Consider the following 21,701-nt stretch of genomic DNA (forward strand, 5'->3'; position numbering starts at 1 on the left):
TCTTAATTGAAATTGAAGTACGCCTTTGAGACGGCTTGGCTGAAACGTGTGAAATGTTACGAGTAATGTCCAAATCATACGAAACGATGCACCACAACAAAAGAAATGCTTCCATAGACTTTAGGCATTTTTTTTTCTCATATTATTTCCAAATGTTCCTCAAAAATTGTGCACCAGATCGTTAATATTAGGTTTTTCCACACCCTCCACGTCGATCGGTCGCTTTGCTCCCTCGATCCTCACCCTTAGTACCCTTACTACATCTTACCACACTGAGGTACTAGTGGCGTAAATGTGCCGTTAATACAAGTCGTAGAGACCCATCTATGTTCTGGCACGTAGCCGCTCCTTGAACAAGAGATTGAGACTTGGACTGTCCACTGATTTCGCACTCCTCGGCCAAAGACGTCATCTCCAGGATGTACCCCCGTAAGGGAGTACATTTCGCCGTTCGTTGCCGTCGGCAGACGACAGTGTTGGGGAAATACTTCAGCCAAAGGGAAAGTAACACAGTGTATATTACAGTGTATACATGAAAATTACATGAACAGTTTGTCATACTAAGTGTTAAGCAGCCTTACTAAGCATGCTGTAAGGCAATACTAGTATACTAGTCATCACATGATATTGCCTTATGAATAAACTAAATTCTAAAAATGAGTTCATCATACATCTATAATTCATGGCTATTGTTACCACACCCACTTGTGGCAAAGTTTATGCCTAGGACTCCGTCCGTTGTAACCTACGATGAATAGGTCATCCATTTTACCCTTTCTCAGTCGGCAGATTCAAAGGACCCGGTTTTCGATTCCCGTGTCTATAACTGAGCAATATTGTGTGTAACCGTACCGTCCCCTCTGGTGAGAAACACTCTGTCCCTCGGACATGACATAAAATGGAGGTCCCATGTGAGAGAGTCACAACTCATGTACATGTACTTAAAAGATTCTGGTTCATTCATTTAGCGTAAAGAGCAGGGTACACTTCCAACTGGACCCCATGGAAGACCAGCTAGTGCAGCTGAATATGGGCTACCCAGTCATCATCTCATATTCAAATGAAACAAATAAAAAAAAAAAATGGAGAGTATGATTACATTAACAACTCAACTACCAAAAATCGCTACAGGCTGCCTACCTTGGAACACACATTCGGGTACGCTGCCACTCCACTGGCCGTACCAACAGTCGCGGACTGCGTTGCCGCCGGTCATGATGTAACCGTCTGGGCAAACGTAGCGGATCCTAGCCCCATGTACATAGCCTTCGACGCCCTCCTGAGGTATGTCTTCAATAGTGATGCCATTTGATCGTCCAGGCTCCTCACATGACACTGGTTTCGAGTAGTAACGATAATAACGATAATGATCCTATAACACAGCTGTACTACTACTGCCACTGATGGTCATTGTTTGTAAAAACAAAGTGATATGGATGATAACAGTTGGTCCTGATAACACAAAGAATACATTATATAATGCTAATACTATAGCTGATCTTGATTTCTTACTCGATAATTACCTCTATTTTTTGTTTATTTGCTCTGTCAGAGAGACTACCTTGCATCTATACACCTGACAAATAGAGACATCGTGGATGGTAAAACACCTTGCCCTATAGGTGAACGTAATAATCACCAGACAAGATTTGAACCCCTGAGCTTCCTGTTTGAGGATCAAGAGACTTATCGACTAAATCATATTGTTCCATCAAACTCAAGGAACTGATGATGGGGGGGGGGGGGGGTGATGGAGGGTGTTGAGAATAATAGTTTGGAAGGAAGGAGTGGAATTACGTACAGGAGAATAACGACCGAGTCGGATGGAGAAGATTAAATCTGAGCTGTGTTGTCCTGAAAGGTTATACCAAAGTCTCTGATTCTCTGGAGATATGGAACGTCATGGTACTTAGTTGTTGAATAAGCACTAAAAATGAACATCTGAGAACTAACGGACTTTCCATTTACCTACTCACTGTTTTCCCCAGTGTTAGAATAAACCACTCAAACAATTGCTTATTCATAGATCTCTTGATAGTGACATCATAATGCTCGAAACATATTGTATCCGGGAGTGCACTTTTTTGTGTCGCATGCATTAGAAAAGTCATCAGTCTTTTGAGTCAGCACTGTTCGACAATGTCTGAAATCGAGCGGCCATGATGTGAAATGATTTCTCTGATTTCATAGTTGTTACTCCTGGATGGAGCGGGCTTAGATCATGGGTGTTCATCTTGCAATCTAACGCACATCGACCCTTTAAGCTCGATCTTGAAACGATCATGTCCAGAAACATTCCGCATCATGATATGATTTATTTCATGTGGTTCTCTTTGATAACGCGCCTGTCAAATTGTTTCTCCGGACCCTGAGTACCTGGGCACTTGCGGGGTACTCGACGTGTATTGTCGGGGATTCGTGCAGACAAACGTCACTGCCGGAGGGAAACATGTTCGGGGTTGTGGCGGTGGCTCAAGTGTAGACACCCCTGCCGGACGGGGACTATGTACAGGGTTGTGGCGGTGGCTCGATGGTGTTCATTTGGGCCGGGAATTTGAGCCGGGATCTCGTCGGAGATGCATTTGGGAGCTTGTCACTCAGCTAATTCAGCTGGGAATTACAGCCGGATTTGCGTGCAGCACATGCACGTATTGCACGTTTTTGTCTTTGTTTTTGTTTTGTATAGGCCTACATATTCATCGGCAGCGTTTATACGTCTCCGGTTGAATACGGTTGAATAATGCATGATTTGAGTCTTAAAACGATGATGTATATAAAACAAATATTAACTGCTCTGTATTCGGATGGTGGTGGAAATTACCCTCCCTCGGTGCTTTTCATACCGATCCTTCTATCAACCCGAGGCGTTAGCCGAGGGGTGATAGAAGGGTCGGTATGACAATCACCTTGGGAATGATAATTTCCACCACCATCCTCATGAGCAGTCAATATTTGTATACGGACACACACACACACACACACACACATATTCCAACGAATGACTGTTGTTTTATTGGCCTTTTTTCCCTGACGTAATTACGGAGAACACGCGATCTCGAACTCAACGTCACTTAAGAAACGTAAGGGTTTCATTGAAATCGAAAGTATGAATGTTATGAAATGTTGAATATCTAGGTTACTTCACAAAAAAAAGTAGATGAGTTGATAATCTACTTACCTCACAAATCTCTCATTGTTGTGACACATATAGTTAACAAATTCAAATCGCGTCATTCAATCATTCATGAAACTATAATTGCATTAAAATATTGAAAATTGTAATAACCTGGAGTATACCAATCCAGAATGTAGGTCTAATTCCAATTTGAAAGTAACCTCAGAAAAATAACCCCGAAACGAAACAAAACAAAACAAAACAAAACAAAACACACACACGCACACACAACACTTGAAATCAAAGAATGACTGAGGCATCATTCGGACCGGACCTGAAACGTAGATACAAGAAATGGAATTTCAACGTTTCACACGTCATGTTTCCACAAAACGATCATACCAACAGGAACTATACGTATACTACCTTATTGCAAATTATCTCAACATACGTGGATCTACATAAACTATCACTTGATTGGGGAGAGAGTGCAGTTCCAACATTATCTATAGCAAGCATCCATATTAAGAGGCAAGTATTCAAATACGTTGATTGGAGGGTTTAGAAACCATGGCGCCTTTATTTACCCCCATCTCATTTGCATGAGTATTTTTGAACGGTGACATGACGTTTGCTCCTGCGACAATTCATTATTGCTCCGGTCCTATCATCTCCAAAAACCGATCAAACGACTTAGCCACGTAATATAGTGTTACGATTTGGGTTGAGAAAGGATTTTACGTTTAGTATGATATAAGGATTAGGATTGGGGTTACGTTGTGTTTGCTGGTAGGTTTTATGTTTGGCTTAGCGTGCAGATATTTCATGGGAGCAATTGTCGCAGGAGCAAATGTCATAGAATTATTTTGAACAGTATCATCTTTTCATGAAAAGATGTATGAAGATCAATTAAAAACTCAACTGGTTTCTCGTCGGAAGTGCGCTTTGAATGAAATTGTTACCTGTCTGGTAGAATGGTTTAATTGATATGTAATACGAAAGGTAACGTCAGCATTATATACTGAATGATATTTTACATTCAAATTAGGTCAGCTCACCCCTTCGACAAGCCGGAAGGTGGGTTCGGGTCCACTCCCCGTACATACAAAGAGGTTGCTGTAGACTTGGTACCTGCTCCGACAATTCATATCCAGATCTGCATCGGAGCTCCATGCGCTCGCCGTGGTCATATCGTACTTCGACGACCATATTTGAAGTGTTCAAACCTTCCACCCCGCAGGATGCTGCTTCCACGTAGGGGCGGGGCACCACCGGCACGATCCAGAAAGTGCCGTGTGCAAGAAGAGCGGGTGAAACAGAATAAGGGAGAATTTCGATGGAGATGGAAATGTTTAATAAAAGTAATAATGATGATAATAATGATAATAATAATACAATACAATACATTTATATGCAGCTTAATACGGATGTTTCTAAGCACACATATCCATTTTCACTTGTAAAAGGACACAAAGTTCAACACAATTAAGTTTGGTTCATTAATGGTTATGATTCACACATACTATCATATTTTGAAGAAGATAAATACAAGTAGAGATTACTAGTTTTGAAGTAAGTATACCCCACTTATTATACTTATAGATAACGTAGATTGAATACACAATGTCATGGTAATTTGGGAAAACGAAACATAGATAAAGTGTCTTGGGTAAATACAATTCAAAAGGATGGTTACAAGTAGAGATTACTAGTTTTGAAGTAAGTGAATACAATTAAAGATAAATAAAATATTTATAGATTGAACATACGACATAATAACTTGGGGGAATGAAACATAGATAAAGTGTCTGGATTAAATACAATTAATTAAGTCTTCCTGACTTTAGTGGGAGAAACTTACTGAAAAGCTAATAATTGTGTATAAAATTGTTCCTTCAGGAGAGAGAAAAAAAATTTAATTGAAAATTAGATATAAGAATCTAGAGAAACTAAGTTGTTAAAAGAGAGATACGCTCTACCGTCAGTTATAACTTTGTGAAAATGGGACATTCTTTATGTTTAGAAAATGGAATTTATTATTTTTTTTACCACAATACATAGCAAATTATTACATCGTCCTACGTATGGCCCATAAGAAATACACACTATACATTAGTGATGAAGAAGAAGAAAAAAAAAGTAAAACTCTCAAATAATTGCAATGCTATGCATCTGCTATTCGCTCACTCTTCATCAAACAAATCAGATCGAAGTAATTAAAAGGCCATCTACTTTGCCTGCTTTCGATGAAATGGAGATTCGGTCTCACCTGGCGAGCAAGTGGGGACTGCCGGAAACAGGTTGCCATGCCTACACTCCACGCTGTCTGACGTAGGCCCCTCGTAACCGTCATTGCAAGCATACCGCACAACGCTGTCATGTGGAATGATGTCATCAATTTCGTATAGCAACAGTCGTCCATTTTCAATAGGCTGGGCCGTGCAGTTCTCTGAATATGGGGGAAATATACATATGATACATAATAAACCTTTAATTCCTGATTATTAATGCTTAGGTTTATTTATCGAAATACAAAGATTATGTTACTATGATTGTATTATGTATTATTGAAGCTTGGGTGAATGGAAATTGTTTTAAAAATTCTTTACTCATGTAAGCGGTATGCATATTACTCTTTATTGCTTTATATGGAAATAAAATTATTTGAATTTGAAGTAGAATTTGAATTTGTCTCCTATTGTCTGCTTGAACTGTGTCATGTTGTTCATGAGGCACATATTGTCAAACGTTAAAGTTGTGACAAGTGGGAAAACATGGGATGAAAAACAAAGACAGAAATAACCTTATTCTATCAGAAACATATACGTTTGAAATAATTCATGAGTATATTTCCATATTTTCCTTGTCCTGTCCTCCCTGAGACTGCCATCAAAATCACTCTCCAAATAACAGTGGTCTTTCATATCTGCACTTTACCCCCTCCCCGCATGTATTCACATAAAAAAAAAAGTATACGATATGATTTGTCTTTGCTAATCGTGATTATCTGAATAAGGAAGGACATATTTAGGTTAGATTGACATTTTCCGTATCATCGAAATCATGATTTATATGTTTTAATATGTCACTGCATTCTTTTAAAAAAATGTAAAGATAGAACTAAATCAAATCCATGTCAAATTACGGTTCCTTGACTGAGAAACGTCTTTGGAGTTTCATGAAGGAAACATCGCTGATAAGAAACTGTAATGACCGTATTATTCTTCCTCAATTTAACTAAAAACGTCAGTTGATTTGGCCTTCAGTTTTTACATGTTTCTACTCTAAGATATTTTCTCCACATACATGTAGCCAAAATGCACTCAAACTTACCTGGAACACATATTGGTGGGTCCGAATCCCAGCCCGTTACGTTAAGACATGTCATTTTGTGGCTTTTCACAGTCGACCCGGCAATGGCGTGACCATCGTCGCATCGATACTTGACGACTCCCCGCAGATCGTTTCCTCTTTCTTCTTCAGTTCCGCCTGTTGGTTTTGCCAGGATAACTTGACCGGGCGCGTGATCAGTCGACAACCTGGCGTTGGTTACCTGCGGAATGGTGCACCCCTCGAGTTCACTGGGACTCTGGCTCTGTTCTCCGTGGACTGCACAACAACAAAATAAATTGACCAGTGGTATAATTATAATTGAAGACTTTGAACACCAAATCCAAGAAATGCCTTTTTTCATTCTGTAAAGTAAGTTCAGTATCAAATAAAGATTTTTTTTTTTCAGTGGTGCTTCATTCGTTAACAAGAACTATATTTTTGAAGATGCAATTTTAATTATCACACATATTTTCATTATTTAAATTCATGAAATTCTTCCGTCGAGATGTTTTCATTGCAACTGATTGACAAATTGCCCTACATCGACGTAAATAAGCACTGAATTGATCAGTGTTTTAGTAGTAGCCATGAAATAAAAAAATCATGGGCGTACATACTCGAGCAGGATTCGAACCCACGACCTCCTGATCACCGGATAGGCGTCATCTCCACTAGACCACCGAGCTTTCGCCCGATAGCAAGTGTTGGTTCTTATCCATATAGCATGCAGCGGGTACTGCTTTTATTATTCAAATTCATTAAATTCTTCCGTCGAGATGTTTTCATTGCAACTGATTGACAAATTGCCCTACATCGACCTAAATGGTCTAGTGGAGATGACGCCTGTTCGGTGATCAGGAGGTCGTGGGTTCGAATCCTGCTCGAGTATGTATGCCCATGATTTTTTTTTATCATGGCTACTACTAAAACACTGATCAATTCAGTGCTTATTTTCATTTTTTCCTTGTTTTTCAGCAGATTTTATCTCATACATTTCAATATGATGAAAATAGCTGTATCGGTTATTGCATCTAAACTCTTGCTATGATTGGTCAGAATTTTCTTCCTCCTCACATTATGACCCAATGAGTGGAGAAAAGACAAAAAAATGGCACACATCACTCACCCGTTATAGGCCCTATTCCAAAGACTTCCACTTCACATAGAAGAAAGCTCTTCTTTTTGCTGCTAGGAGGTAAGTCGATACTGACGTACCTCCCAGTCGTTTGGTCCTCACATGTGATATTTATACCATGGTTGTCTGGAGTGCTTTGTAAAATCTGTTGCTGAGTAATGTTGCCCCCACACTGAGGATTTTCCCGTAAATTCTTCAGCGAGCCGACCCTTACAGCTGCACCTGTAAGTTGGTCATCTAAAAAAAAAAGCAGTAGCAAAACAAAACAAAACATTGGCAAAAAGACGAAAACGTCATAATCATTATCATCATCATCATCATCAATATATTAAAACGACTGAAATGCAATCGCAAATCGCTTATCTGTATGGGGCCTGTGTCGTAAGCAGGCTTAAGTCATTTTATAAAATAATTTGCAACAGCTGTATACGGCAGCAGGAAGAAAGCAACCAATCAGCTTTGGTCATCAAGTTGTTGCTGTGGTAAAATAAAATTACTGCAGCTTGCAGGAATCGCAAACATTTATTTTTGACACTACACTGTGACACTACCCTTGCAACAACACCATGTAATAATCATATATATATATATATATATATATATATATATATATATATACACACACTGGACAGCAGAAGAAAGCACCCACTTCTGTCAAAGGCCGCACACAAAAAATCACCAGCTAGAAATATATTTTTTTTTGTACACAGGTATGCTGCAAGATCCATTAGTAATCACATACCCAATAGGAAGTGATTATCTTTATTACAAAGAAAAAAAAATGACATGCACAGTCACTGTATTTTGGTCACTGAATCAGAAGTCACAAAAGGTAACAGAGTGAGCCTTACAAGTTTTACGCAAAAATCAGTGTCACAGGACGAAAAAAGCAGTCACAAACATCAATTTCAAATGATGTGTATGTCCTCCTCGCCTGGACACATTCCAGGCATCTCTGACGCATGCTCTGGACAAGCTGTCTGGCGTAGGTCCTGGGGAAGTTCTGTCTATTGCTCCTGCAGAGCTTGGATCAATGTTGGTTGTGTAAAGATGTTGTCCGTTAGGGGCCGTTTTTGCGTGGTGGAAAGTGCTTTTGTGTGGGACTATTGGTTCAGTGACCAAGATACTGTGCATGCCAAGTTCTTCTTTGTTATGAAGACATTCACTTGCTTATGTGCATGTGATAAGTAAGAGGCACTGTTAATTTCTACATTGTTCTAGGGGGTGAATTTTTGTGTGCTGCCTTTGACAGAAGTGGGTACTTTCTTCTTCTGTCCAGTGTATATATGTATATATATGTATACTATAAACACTGACTCTATAGAAGCCTAAAAAAACAAACAAAACAAAACACGACATATACTATATGGGTTACAATAGCTATAGATTTCATAAGATTTGTGCTTTCTTACCAGTGTCAAACGCATTGAAAATCCGTATTGAGTTTACCAGATATGTTGTTTTCAAGTCTGTTTTCCACCAAGCATTTTTTGACGGACCTGTAAAGTATACACAGCATGAAATACGGCGTGATGAAACTAAAAAAAAATGAAAGCGAAAAACAGAGACTGATAGAAGGCGGGCATCATCAAATTCTGTGCAATAACCATGACAACGATATCACATAAACCTCAACTTTTGACCATGATCTGACCCCTTCGTCACGCCCCAACAAGAATTAAAGAGAATCAATCAAAAAAGCACTTTAAAAAAGTTCAATCAGCCACATTATATTAGCATACATATTGATTTGAACTTTCATAATTATGATCGTTGACCTCGTAACCCGAATCATATTTCGCAAATCGTTGGACTTGTCTGTGCCGAATACATTTCGATGCCTCGAAACGATCTTAAACTTTCATTAGGAAATCATAAATGAATACGGCTAAGAAACCGTCTAACAAACCTACATGATTAACAGGACAAGAAGATTTATTGAATGATCTGGTTACTTTCGAAATATCATTGTGAACAGACAAGTGGTAAAATGTACGTATTGATGGACTGTGTGTGTGACGATATCAGTATGTCATAGGGAGAAACGACAAGCTAAGATTATACGAACCGTCTACACCTTCTGCAGAATACCATGTGATTTGATATAATTTGATTTGATTTCTGCATTTCACGTAGAATAGCATCATTTGATTGTTCTTACAAGGTTACAGTGTGAGCATGATTAAAAAAAATAGGTACAAAGTGTTGCCCATTAGAAAATTGGAGGAGATGTTATGACGTCATTTTTCTCGATTGAAGGAACAGATAAAACTTTAACCTAAAAGATGGAAGAGGCGCCATGTTCAGTGCTTGCTCAATATCAAAGGCGGCCTATGCAAGCATCTTATACATGGCTGTATTCACAGAAAGCAAATGAGCAATTATCAATTTATGAAAAAATAATCACATTGGAGAAGAAATAGATAGATATCACAAAATAATATAACATTGAAGCAACAAAGAGTGCGACTGTTAAATTTGTAGGTTTGAAATATAGGTTTAATTTGCTGAATTCAGCCAGGTAGACTTGACCTAACATTCTAAAAGGACACTTTTTTTTTTCTTTGTGAACTAAACTTTAGTAAATGAAAGAAAGATTATTATTCAGAGGGATGAAGGCTCAGGTTTGAGTTTCTTCGTTTGTCTCCCTCTACAAATGAAAATTTGTTAAGATCGCAACTGCTGATCTGTAAATTAACAAACATGTCGGAAAAAAGGAACCAGTGGGACTCGAACCTGTCATCTACTGCTACCTAAACTTTCGTAATTTAGGATATTGGTTGAATGATTATTCAATTTCTGCTATAATGAAAATTTGTCATTTCTGTTTCAAAACGACGTCATCAGATACACATAATGGATGAAAAAGCCCCAATATTCCGAGGTGAAAGCAAAAAAGCCCTCCAACCTCGTATCAACAAGGGGAAAATGATATGATATTACTGATTTATGAAAAAAAAAAACAACTGCTTACAATAAAAACTTCAGAGAGAGCTGTATAAAGAAAAAAAATGATTAATCCTGAAAATTGCACCCAAAAAAAAAGAGATGACAAAAATCACACTCCCTCAACTACGGCGAGTGGACAAGTTCAAAGATGAGACAAATTAAACACAGGAATGTATATTCTTGTATGTCTTACCCTTTTGATAAAATTCACAAAATTTTGCTTATCGTGTTTGGTGGAAGCAATGGGAGGGGGGTGGGGGTGGAAGTGATGGCAAGGGCCTACTTTCCCCTTGAACATTTTGAAAGCCATCGGAAAGCTGTTTACATAATTATTCTGTCCATGGCGAGTGTATTGATTTGGTTGGTCCGAGAGGATAAAACGCCTTCCGGTGGGCGATTACCTATTCTAGTACAGGAGTGACCACTGTAGTATCCATTGGTATCACCGTCAATTGCCAGTTGAGCAGTTGGACGCGGTTTCGACTGAGAAGGCGTTGATCCGATCGCAAGATTTGTATCTGTCCCAAACAAACAAACCAACAAACAAACAGACAAACAAGAAACAAATTAACATTAAGTCGCATCATCTTGCGTGAGATCACCAAAATGACATGATTTTCCCATATCTCACTTTGCTCATAATCATGTATTCATTTCATAATATGATGTCAGCATGTCTAGGCATTTGTCACCAACGTAACAATATTGTAATGCAAAAGTAACTTATCGTAGTTTGCAGCAGACATCATTTTGCAGCAGACATCATCATTTCCCTATTATATGATTCAGTTAGAAAAATACAAACATGATATAAAGAATACATGGAAGGTATCGAAGCAGGCTATTAATATATCAAAGAAATTAAATATTACAAAGTTAAAACATGATAATAAAATTGTTGAAGATCCTAATGATATAGTTAATATTTTTAACTCTTATTTTTCTATGATTGGGGAAAATCTGGCAGAAAAAGTATCACAGTCAAATACGCCTTTTTCTACATTCTTAGGTCAACCTAATTCTAGTTCTATTTTTTTTTTGTTCCAACTACCAAATATGAAATAATAGATATTGTTACTGCAATGAATAATAAGCGAAGTGCTGGTTATGATGATATAAGTAATTTTATTTTGAAGGGAATTATATCATTAATTGCTGACCCACTTTCACATATTTTCAATAAACCTGTACTAAGTGGTGTTTTTCCTGAATTTATGAAAATAGCTAAGGTTTTTCCTTTATTTAAAAAAGGAGATGAATTTGATGTAAGTAATTATAGACCTATTTCTTTGCTTTCATCCTTATCTAAAATTTTGGAAAAATTGGTGTTTGTAAGAACTATTAATTTTCATAATGTTTTTACAAATTCTCAATGTGGGTTTCGTCAGAAACACAGTACTATTCATGCCCTTTTGGAGTTTACTGACCACGCCGCGCATACTATTGATAATCATTCTCATCTTATTGGTATCTTCCTGGACTTCTCCAAGGCCTTCGATACGATAAATCATGAAATTTTATTACATAAATTGTCTCATTATGGAATACGGGGGAAGGCCTTGGAGTGGTTCAGGAGTTACCTACAAAATCGAAAACAATATGTATCTCTGAACGAGAATGACTCAAATCTAGAATTCATTAAATGTGGCGTCCCACAGGGTAGCTTATTAGGACCTTTACTTTTTGTTATTTATATCAATGACTTTTGTAGATCATCTGATATACTCTCATTTATACCTTTTGCCGATGATTCCAATGTTTTCTTTTCTCACCGAAATCCAGATACTTTCGTACGCATTGTTAAATCCGAATTGAAAAAAAAAATACTCAGTGGATAAGAGCTAATAAATTATCACTTAATCTCCAGAAAACTAAGTATATGCTTTTTAGCAATTCTGTAGAAGCTTTGCGCACAAATATCATTTTTGATGACACTCTGCTAGAACGTGTATCTCATACAAAATTCCTTGGTATCACAGTGGACGACAAACTTTCATGGAGACCGCACATTATTAACATTAGTACAATAATTTCACGTAATATTGGTATCATAAATAGACTCAAGTCTCATATTCCAATGTCCTCTTTGTTGACCTTGTATTTTTCTCTAATTTTACCGTATCTTAATTACGGACTCCGAGCATAAATTACTGTTACTGCAAAAAAAGGCACTTCGTATTATTTGCGGCGTCCCGCCACGTTCCCATTCACAGCCACTTTTTACTAAATATAAGATTTTGAAAATTAAAGATTTGTATTTTTTTTTTCAGCCTGGTCAGTTTATGTTTAATTACAATGCAAATGCACTTCCCAGTATTTTCTATTCAATGTTTCCACGGAACCAGTTTTTTCATAATTATCCCACTAGGCAATCTAATGAGTTTCATTTGCCCCTCCTGAGAACTTTATTAGCTCAGAGTACATTTATATACACCAGTCCTAGATTTTGGAATTCATTAAGCTGTGAAGTAAAAAATTCCCCTTCTTTGCATTCTTTTAAGCGCAAGTTATCATTTCTGTTAAATCCTCTCTGATATATTTTTTAATTAATTAGATCTGATCAACCCCAGGGTTCATCATCCATCCACTAATCTTTCGATCACTGACTTCATTATTACGTAATAGATTACGTGGATTATCATGTAATAGCCATCAAATCCTTGCACAGCTGCGTGCAGTACCAGCCCTCTGAAGCACATTCTCAATCACCCCCTGTTCCATTTCCTTAGTTCAGCGTGTAGGCATTCTCTTTTTTTTCTTTTCCTTTCTCTCTCTCCATTCTTTACGTCTTTTTTTGTCAAGTCGTGTCATGTCTTTTGTATTTCTCCTGTCTTGTTCCGTTCTGTCGTAAATTATATCTGTGATAAGTATTTGTAAATAAGTCATTCATAAGTTTGTTCATTTTTTGAGTGGTTCACAACATACAAGCTTGCTTTTTAGCGGACCTCTCAGTTCTTTTTTCTCAACTGAAGCATAACTTTGTACTTTTTTGCCAGTATGCATGCTTTTGTTTATCTGTATCATTTATCTTTTGCAAAGTCGAATGTTTATGTTTATGATGTAATTCAAAATTTATTATGCGTTATGTTTTGTTGGAAAAACAAGAATGAAAAAATAAAGGAATTGAATTGAATTCCCTAGCATGACGAGGAAATATCAATAAAAATGTCATCTTTTGAGAAATATTTCCGCTGGAGACAAATTACGTAATAATGGCATGAAAATGTTGCCCAGGTTTCAAATGATAACTTAAGATGGTCAGCAGACAATTTGTTATCACGTACTTCCGTCGTCAAACTGGCAGGTCTTCTCGTGGGGGGGCGCTTTAAAAAGAATTGAAGTCGATCTTAAATTCTGCAAATGTTGAGATCAACTTAAGTTTATTTTGTGCTGTTCGTTTCGCTTTTAAGCTTTATATATTATCATGTTTCAACAATCAGAATTTGCTGAAAAAATTACAGAGAAATTCCCTTTATCCTTATTTTATTTTGTATATCAATGCCATCATGAAAAAAAAGAAGTAATTTTTATTTGGAAGTTACTAAGACACACATCGCACACCGTAATTTTAAGTTTTCAGTAGGTCCCCACATTTCATGTTTGTTAAATTGTCTTCTCTTGTATTCTTTATAATTACAACGCTATGTTCAATCTTATGTTCAATCGATCGTATCATGTTTGATGTTTTGATATGTGGAACAATAAAATCAAATCAAAATAAAATCAAGTTGATGTTCAAATCTAAGATCAACTTAAATTCCTTATGAACCCCCTCCCCAGCCTACCCCCGGTTGGGTAGTCTATAGGGTCCTACTGTAGCTGGTCGCCTTCTTGCTCGTGAAATTTGATGACTTTGTGTTTGTTTTTGTTTTCATTTTTTTTACCCTCAACAAGATTAGTTTTTTCCTGAACAATATTACACATCATGTAATATACCAAATATCTAAATACGATTTCTTAAACCAATGGGGAACTATTTTGGCCAATCTTAGATATCACATTAAAAAAAAACAAATTAGCCGCCAAAAACTTACTGATACCAAGAAAATAATAGATAGACCGGTCGAAGGCGGTGCATTGACCAACTTTAAATCAATTTTTTATTGATTTATGTAATAAAATGATAATTGCTTTTAGACTTTTATACCATCGAAAACAGTTTATGCAGTAAGAGCACTTTTCCCAAATGACTTTCGCAAATTTGAGTTTTGATATATATATCATTTGCCATGTCAGTACAGTGAAAACTTTGCAGTTGACAAAACGCATATAACATGGCATGTACCATGGAAATTAAAATGTCTGCACTGCGCAAAAGAATTCTTTTTGCAGAACCTATCGGGCTCTAAAAAGTTATCTTAAGAAGCCACCAGGACGGTTGATACTAGATTTTATTTTAATTTCCAATACGTTCAGACGACAACAATACAGAAGCACTTCATTTGACCCCATGCGCAGAGTTCAAATGAACACCTGCGTGTCCACTATATTGTCCTTAGCGCTGCAAAGTTTGTAAGAGAGGTCCACGAGAAATTGTTCTTTACTTTTTGAGTACACCAAGTACCTCAATCTCTTTTTTTCAAAAATTTCATAATGTATATTGAAATGGCATGTAAATGGCAGTCATGATGTTTCAGGTAAATGAAATGAGAATGAAAACGATGACAAAATTGTAAAGAGCTATTTTTATAACTGTTTGTGATAGGCCATGATGTGTTGGTAAGGTATCATGTTCGTAGCAGTAGAAGTAGCAGTGGTAGACAATGTTATCATCATTGCTCTTACGCAACAAGCACTTGGGCGTGGCGGGGATCCACCGTGATGCCCGACAGACGAAGGTTTCGCTGGTAATCGCCATGTGATAACCATCGTCGCATTGTGCTGTGGCCGTGGTTCCGTTCTCGTACAGTCCGTCCTGGCGGGGATCTCGTCCGTAACTGACCGCCATGTTCTCGTTTGGAATGGCGGCACATGGTTCTGTAGGAGAATGGGAACAATGAATCAAATTGAAAAGTAGAAAATAACCAAATAAGTAGACCTACAATTGTGTAGACAATAACAACGAACTGCTCACTAGAACGTATTGCCCAAGCAAAAAGCATAATTATTGACCTATATTAGAGACGAATGCAAAAAACGGTCTTGCGGAAGGTAATACGTTCGATGGCGTAACCCGAAAGATGACTACCCAACATCATTGTTTTGAACATTAATGCCAAAAACAAAACAAAACAAAACAAAACAAAACACACACACAAGTTATTTTGCTCTTAATTTTACCAACTTTACCCCCCCCCCTTCCGCCCTAATCAACGATGCAATCCAAGACTGCAATAATTTGATGTGGAGGATACAACGTATCCTTACTACAGTCGAGTCGAAGAGGAAATCTAGTGAAGATCTATATCGGGTCTACGGGAGTCTTGGGAAGTGACGGCAGCGTCACCTCCACCACCTTTTGAAAGAGAAGTTTGTGATTATTATCCATTTTTTCTTTGTCATGGGAAATTTTCAGATTTTTACAGCGTTCTTATGCAATGAACCTCTACCATGCTGCTCATCGGTTCATTTGTGCAGAATTGCACTTTCAGTTCTGACAATGATTTCGAGTTTCCAAGTTAAAAAAGAATGGAATGCTGCAAACAGAAAAGAATGAGAAATTTCTGGAAACCTGTGAATGGTAAACCTGCGAAATGCTGAATTTAATTTGAGTTGATTGAATGGTTTCCTTAACTTTATCATAATGGTTGCAATACAGACTTTTCGTGTGATCGCGAGGAATACAACATTAATTTGGTTGGCTGTGTGTGTGCGTGTGTGTGTATACAATAACAATTCATTATGTATACCGGCGCAGTGCTTCATGAAACATACAGAAGAACAAACTTCAGCTTAACTCATTCTTTGTATGCGACAATCGAAAAATCCCATGCACTTTGTATATTCACGGTTATTGTGTTTAATAATGATAATAATAATAATAATAATAATAATAATAATAATAATAATAATAATAATAATAATAATGATAATAATAATAACAATAATAATAACAGTAATAATAATAATAATAATAAGGTTTTATTTAATACCCAGGGTAGCCTCTTCAGTGTTACCACTGCTCTATCAGAGGCCCCTGCTATTATTGTTACCCTAGACTTTGCCAGGTACCTATATATACACCTGGGTCTAGAGGGACATAGTGGGTAAAAACATCTCGTCCAAGGACACCCTACCAGGATCGCATCTTGGTGCCGAGGAAACAGCGCCAGTTTGCTCGTGTATCCAAATCCCGTCGTCGCATCGGCTTTGGTCGGGACCAGTGGTAGTGTAGCCTTCTTCACACTGGATAAGTCTGAAAGACCCCTGTGTGAGGGTGACCCTAGACCGGAATCTTCTATTCGAACTACTTCTGTACAGGATTCTCCCATTCTCGAGTGTGTCTTGAACACATGTCTCTGTAATAAAAACGGTGTATTCACGAAGACGATACTGTAATGCGAGACATTTCAAGACAGCATAACAGGCAGAAAATTTATCGAGGCAGGGTTCTACGACAAACCTCTTCCTTTGATTTGTAAAAAAGTACACAATAGTACCCAACACTGCGCTACTTTACTCCAGTCCGACGAAAATTCCTCCGAGGCTCGATTCAAGGATTTACCCAAACACCTCCTTTTCTCATTCTTGCGGTCACTTACTTCCGTCAAGACGACTTTCTTGAATACGCGGCCGATTCGGCGTAGTAGGTGCTTAACACTTCTCAACTTTACGCAACTTTCCTCTACTTTGTCCTTTGTGAATATCATGCCTCGTATCGTCCCCCACCCCACTCCAACCTCCACCCCTTTCCAAGGCAGCAGGGGACTTTCCGCTGTCCTTTCGCCACCCGACTAATTTATTTAGTCATTTTGACCAAGGCCTCATCTCGCTGGGTCTCGGCTCTTTTTCTCTCTTGTGACTTTGACTAGTCTCGCGTAACGACCCTTTGCTCGCAATATTGCAATCATAACAGCGGGAAGACTTTTGCCAAAGGATACTGATATCTTTGAGTTATATTTGAACAAACCTACCTACTAGTACAAGAAAAAAAAATCAGACAAATTTGTATAGCGCAGCTACTATGTAAATATACTCTACTGCGCTGTGATGTAACAGAGCTCCTGACATTGTTACTGATTAGACACACATAAAATAGGTAACAAATTAATCAAAGGCTTCTGAAAAAAGGTAAGTCTTCAACAAAGATTTGAAGACAGCAAGTGATGGGGCCTTTCTCATTTTCTCAGGTAATTCATTCCAAAGTTTTGGAGCAGCACAACTGAAGGCACAATCCCCCAAAGTTACTTTCGTTTTTAAGCGAGGTTGCTTTAGAAGCAACTTATCCTGTGTACTTCGTAAATTATGAGAATATGAATGTGATTTCATTGATATCAATTCTGATAAATAACTAGGTGCTTGACCATGCAGTACTTTATAAACAAGTAACAAAATTTTAAATACAATTCTCTGCCTTACTGGCAACCAATACAACTTCATCAAAACAGGTGTAATATGTGAAAATTTTGACGACCTAGACAGAAGTCTCGCACATGCATTCTGAACACGCTGAAGCTTGGTTATCTGTGAATCTGGTAAGCCAAACAATAGCCCATTACAATAATCAAGCCTACTGCTAATGAATGCGTAAACAAGAGTTTCAGCGTCTTCTTGGCTCAAATATCTACGAATATGACGCAAGTTATGCAACATATAAAAAGCAGACTTGCATATGGTCGATATATGCTTCTCCATGTTTAAACGAGAATCAAGCCATACACCCAGGTTTTTCACAGAGCTCGATGGTTTTACTTCCAAATTTCCAAGTGATATCTTATTAATATCTAGCTTTGCTACTTGTGTCGGTGTCCCAACAACAAGAAACTCAGTCTTCCCATCATTAAGCATTAACTTATGTTTGGACATCCAAGAACGGACATAACATATACAAGATTTGAAGTTCGAAATACTATCAATGTGTTGTTCACCCTCAGGACTTAAGGAAATGTACCACTGTGTATCGTCAGCATAACAATGACAGGAAACATTCGTGAAACAACGTTGAATACCCTTGATCAGATTACTTGTATAAAGTGTAAAAAGAAGGGGCCCAAGGCGTGACCCCTAAGGCACCCCGTATGGAACATTAACATTCTTTGACATTACATCCTCTATCATAATCTGTTGCTGTCTGTTAGAAAGATAAGACTCAAGCCATAAGAGGACAGACTCACTCATGCCTAAAGATGAATGTAATATATTCAACAATATCCCATGATCGATAGTGTCAAATGCAGCACTTAGATTGAGCAATACCAAAAATGTTACTTTTTTATTATCCATTGCCAATAAAATATCATTCTTGATCTTAACTAAGGCCGTTTTTGTGCTTTGAAACTGCCTGTATGCGGACTGCGTACATGGCAGCAATTCATTACCCTGTAGGTGTTCTAAAATCTGCTGAGTAGCAGCTCCTTCAACCAGTTTTGATACATATTGTAAATTGCTAACTGGTCTTAACTTGTCATAAGTCAATTCCATACCACATTTTTTTGAGAAGTGGCCTAACTAGTGCCACTTTCCACTCAGATGGAAAGAGACCACTGGAGAGAGACACATTGATGATTTTAGTAAAGACCGGGAGGAGTGACTACGTGCAATGCAAAACAAGGTTTGTTGGCATGGGATCCAAAGAGCAGCACTTTTTGCTCAGATTAGAAACTAATTTCTCAACATCTCCTAAAGATAACATTTTGAAATGATTGAAATTTGCATTGTGTGAAGTATGAAAATCTATATCATCAAAAGGACAAATCCCATCATCAACAAAGGACTCACTCTGAGAATGGATTTTTACTATCTTATCACAGAAGAATTTTCCCAGATCATCAACAAATGTCCTCTTATCAATATGGTGAGGTATTACAACATGAAGTTTAGTCATATTCAGCAGTAGTTTAGTAACATTGAAGAGACACCTTTGATCTGAACTATTTTCTTTGATCATTTAAGAGTAATATGTACGACGAGCACTATTCGTAACAAATAGAGTTCTATTACGGGCAGCTTTGAAATTCTCATAATCGAGAGGAAATTTCGTTCTCAACCATTTCTTCTCAGCCTTCCTTCTTTTTCTTTTTTGTGTTCTTACATCATCTGTGAACCAGGGTACCTGTGGATGAGATGGCACAGTCTTGAACTGTGAGAAAAAGAACAAGGACAGATAAAGCGGGAGAGAGATATACTACATAGACAAAGATAGAGAGAGACAAAGAAAGAGTGAAATAAACAGAGAGAGAGAGAGAGAGAGAGAGAGGGGGGGGGGGGTCAGAGAGAGTTAGGACGGGGAAGAAGAAGTGGGGATGAATAATCAGAGATACAATTATTGACAGGTGTACCCACGTACTTGCTGTACATGTCACGGAACCCAGCGGAGGGTTGTACCGTCCATTGTCGCATTCTGTCTCGGACACCCCATTAAGCTCGTATCCCCGTTGGCACGTAAGCATCACACGAGTACCGTGGGAGATTTCTGTCCAGCTGAAATGTGGCGGGTCGAACCTGGCCGGATTGAGGTGAATGTCATTGAGAAGTGGCCGTGGGCAATCATCTAGGTATAGGAAAGATATCAAACGTTACCGTTATCATATGGATGTTAATGAACTATAGATGGCGAACTTCATGAAATCGCCATCGCATATTAATGACTCCGAGCACGTATCATTGGCAACGGTTGGTTAAGAGAGGTAAGAGAGGGCGCAGAACCGGCGGAGGGGGGGGGGGGGGATGAACATCGAAACCCACGACTGGTTTGAATCAAACATTTACCATTGAGTTCGAGAGCTTTCCATTTCCATTTATTTTCATTTACTTTTAACGATGAGTTTAAGATGATGATACCATGTTTCCCACTTACATTAACACACACATAGGCCTACTGAACATGCTTCTACAGATCACCGTGATCACATCACAACGCACACTTCAAAGCACTGCACACCCTCTGCCCTGCTGTTTATCCTGTGAATGGTGATGTTTATGATGTACGTTAACTTTATTTTACGCTTATTCTGTGTCGTTGGTTTACCTGGGGCCATCTTCCAAGTCAAACTCTGCTTATGAAGATGGCCCCTTGCATTTTATTTTATTTAAACATATTATTTTCTCTCTCTCAACTTAATTCAAACTGATCCTTCTCGTATAGTGCGCCTTCAATTTGACATTGTTTTGATTTTTTCCTCTTTGTACGTTTTCCTTAATGCGAATGTACTCCATAATGTGTATTGATGGGTATCTAGGGACAATCCATACATTTTATGACATTTTGTTAAATTCTGTTTTAATAGTATTGAAAATGGTACAAATGAAATAAATCTGAACCACATGGAACTACAGTCTTCAAAATCAGGCTTGAGTGGGCTGTGGACACGCTGTTTTAAAGCAATGGGGGCAATCCATGGCCTTACTTACTGTATATGCTGATGCAGCGGGGTAGCGGGTGGGCCCAGCGTCCGTTATCTGTGCATCGGTTTGATTGACTGCCCCTGATGGTAAAACGCGCGTTGCACAGATAATAAACCACATCTCCGTCTCTGTACACTTCTCTTCTGTTTCCCTCGTTTATCATACCGTTCGCAGGTGGACCTAGATCTTCGCATATAATCTCTTTTTATTTTCATTTTTAAAGAAAAACAATTGTGGAGAAATTGCAAAGTGTTAGAAGAGGAAGAAATAATGCTGACTTACTTCCAGCAGTGTTCAGGACGATAAAGGGGGGGGGGGGGGCGGTTACAGCAACGCAAAAGAAAAAATGACAGGAGGAAAGTAAAAAAGATTGTCGAAGGTAACTACCAAGCTCCATCAGCAGCAATTGGCACTGGCAGGCAACAACTAGGCCTAAATGTAAGCCTTAATTTCTGTATCGAAGATGATAACAATATATTGAGTTGTTAAAGAGGAAAAATAAAAGGTCATTTTGAGGGTGATAGTGAAAGTTGAACAAACATAACACTTCACAAATCGAAGGTTTCACATGACTTAATGAAAAGATGCTTACAGTCGAAGTCACGTAAAAAAACTTGGCGGGGACACCATGCAGTGCCTCAAAGTCTCCCACCAAGTACTTTATGT

At 38.1% G+C, this 21,701-nt stretch overlaps 1 protein-coding gene across 1 annotated transcript in view; it reads right to left on the reverse strand.

Moving 5' to 3' along the window:
• The window catches only part of LOC139744714 (complement factor H-like), a 74,614-nt gene that overhangs the window by 42,270 nt on the left and 10,643 nt on the right, over positions 1 to 21,701 (reverse strand). Inside the window, exons 8-19 of the mRNA XM_071655140.1 lie at positions 21,042 to 21,236; positions 19,978 to 20,181; positions 16,769 to 16,990; positions 15,318 to 15,509; positions 10,934 to 11,050; positions 8,996 to 9,082; positions 7,575 to 7,820; positions 6,449 to 6,724; positions 5,385 to 5,564; positions 4,174 to 4,359; positions 1,141 to 1,335; positions 269 to 487 (exon numbers count right to left, since the gene is read on the reverse strand). Of these exons, the coding sequence (XP_071511241.1) occupies positions 269 to 487; positions 1,141 to 1,335; positions 4,174 to 4,359; positions 5,385 to 5,564; positions 6,449 to 6,724; positions 7,575 to 7,820; positions 8,996 to 9,082; positions 10,934 to 11,050; positions 15,318 to 15,509; positions 16,769 to 16,990; positions 19,978 to 20,181; positions 21,042 to 21,236 (2,319 nt within the window). The remainder of the gene's footprint in view (positions 1 to 268; positions 488 to 1,140; positions 1,336 to 4,173; positions 4,360 to 5,384; positions 5,565 to 6,448; positions 6,725 to 7,574; positions 7,821 to 8,995; positions 9,083 to 10,933; positions 11,051 to 15,317; positions 15,510 to 16,768; positions 16,991 to 19,977; positions 20,182 to 21,041; positions 21,237 to 21,701) is intronic.

Source organism: Diadema antillarum, unplaced genomic scaffold (genome assembly GCF_040938485.1).
Source record: "Diadema antillarum isolate AM-2024a unplaced genomic scaffold, OU_Dant_1.0 scf00000035, whole genome shotgun sequence".
Taxonomy (NCBI): Eukaryota; Metazoa; Echinodermata; class Echinoidea; order Diadematoida; family Diadematidae; genus Diadema; species Diadema antillarum.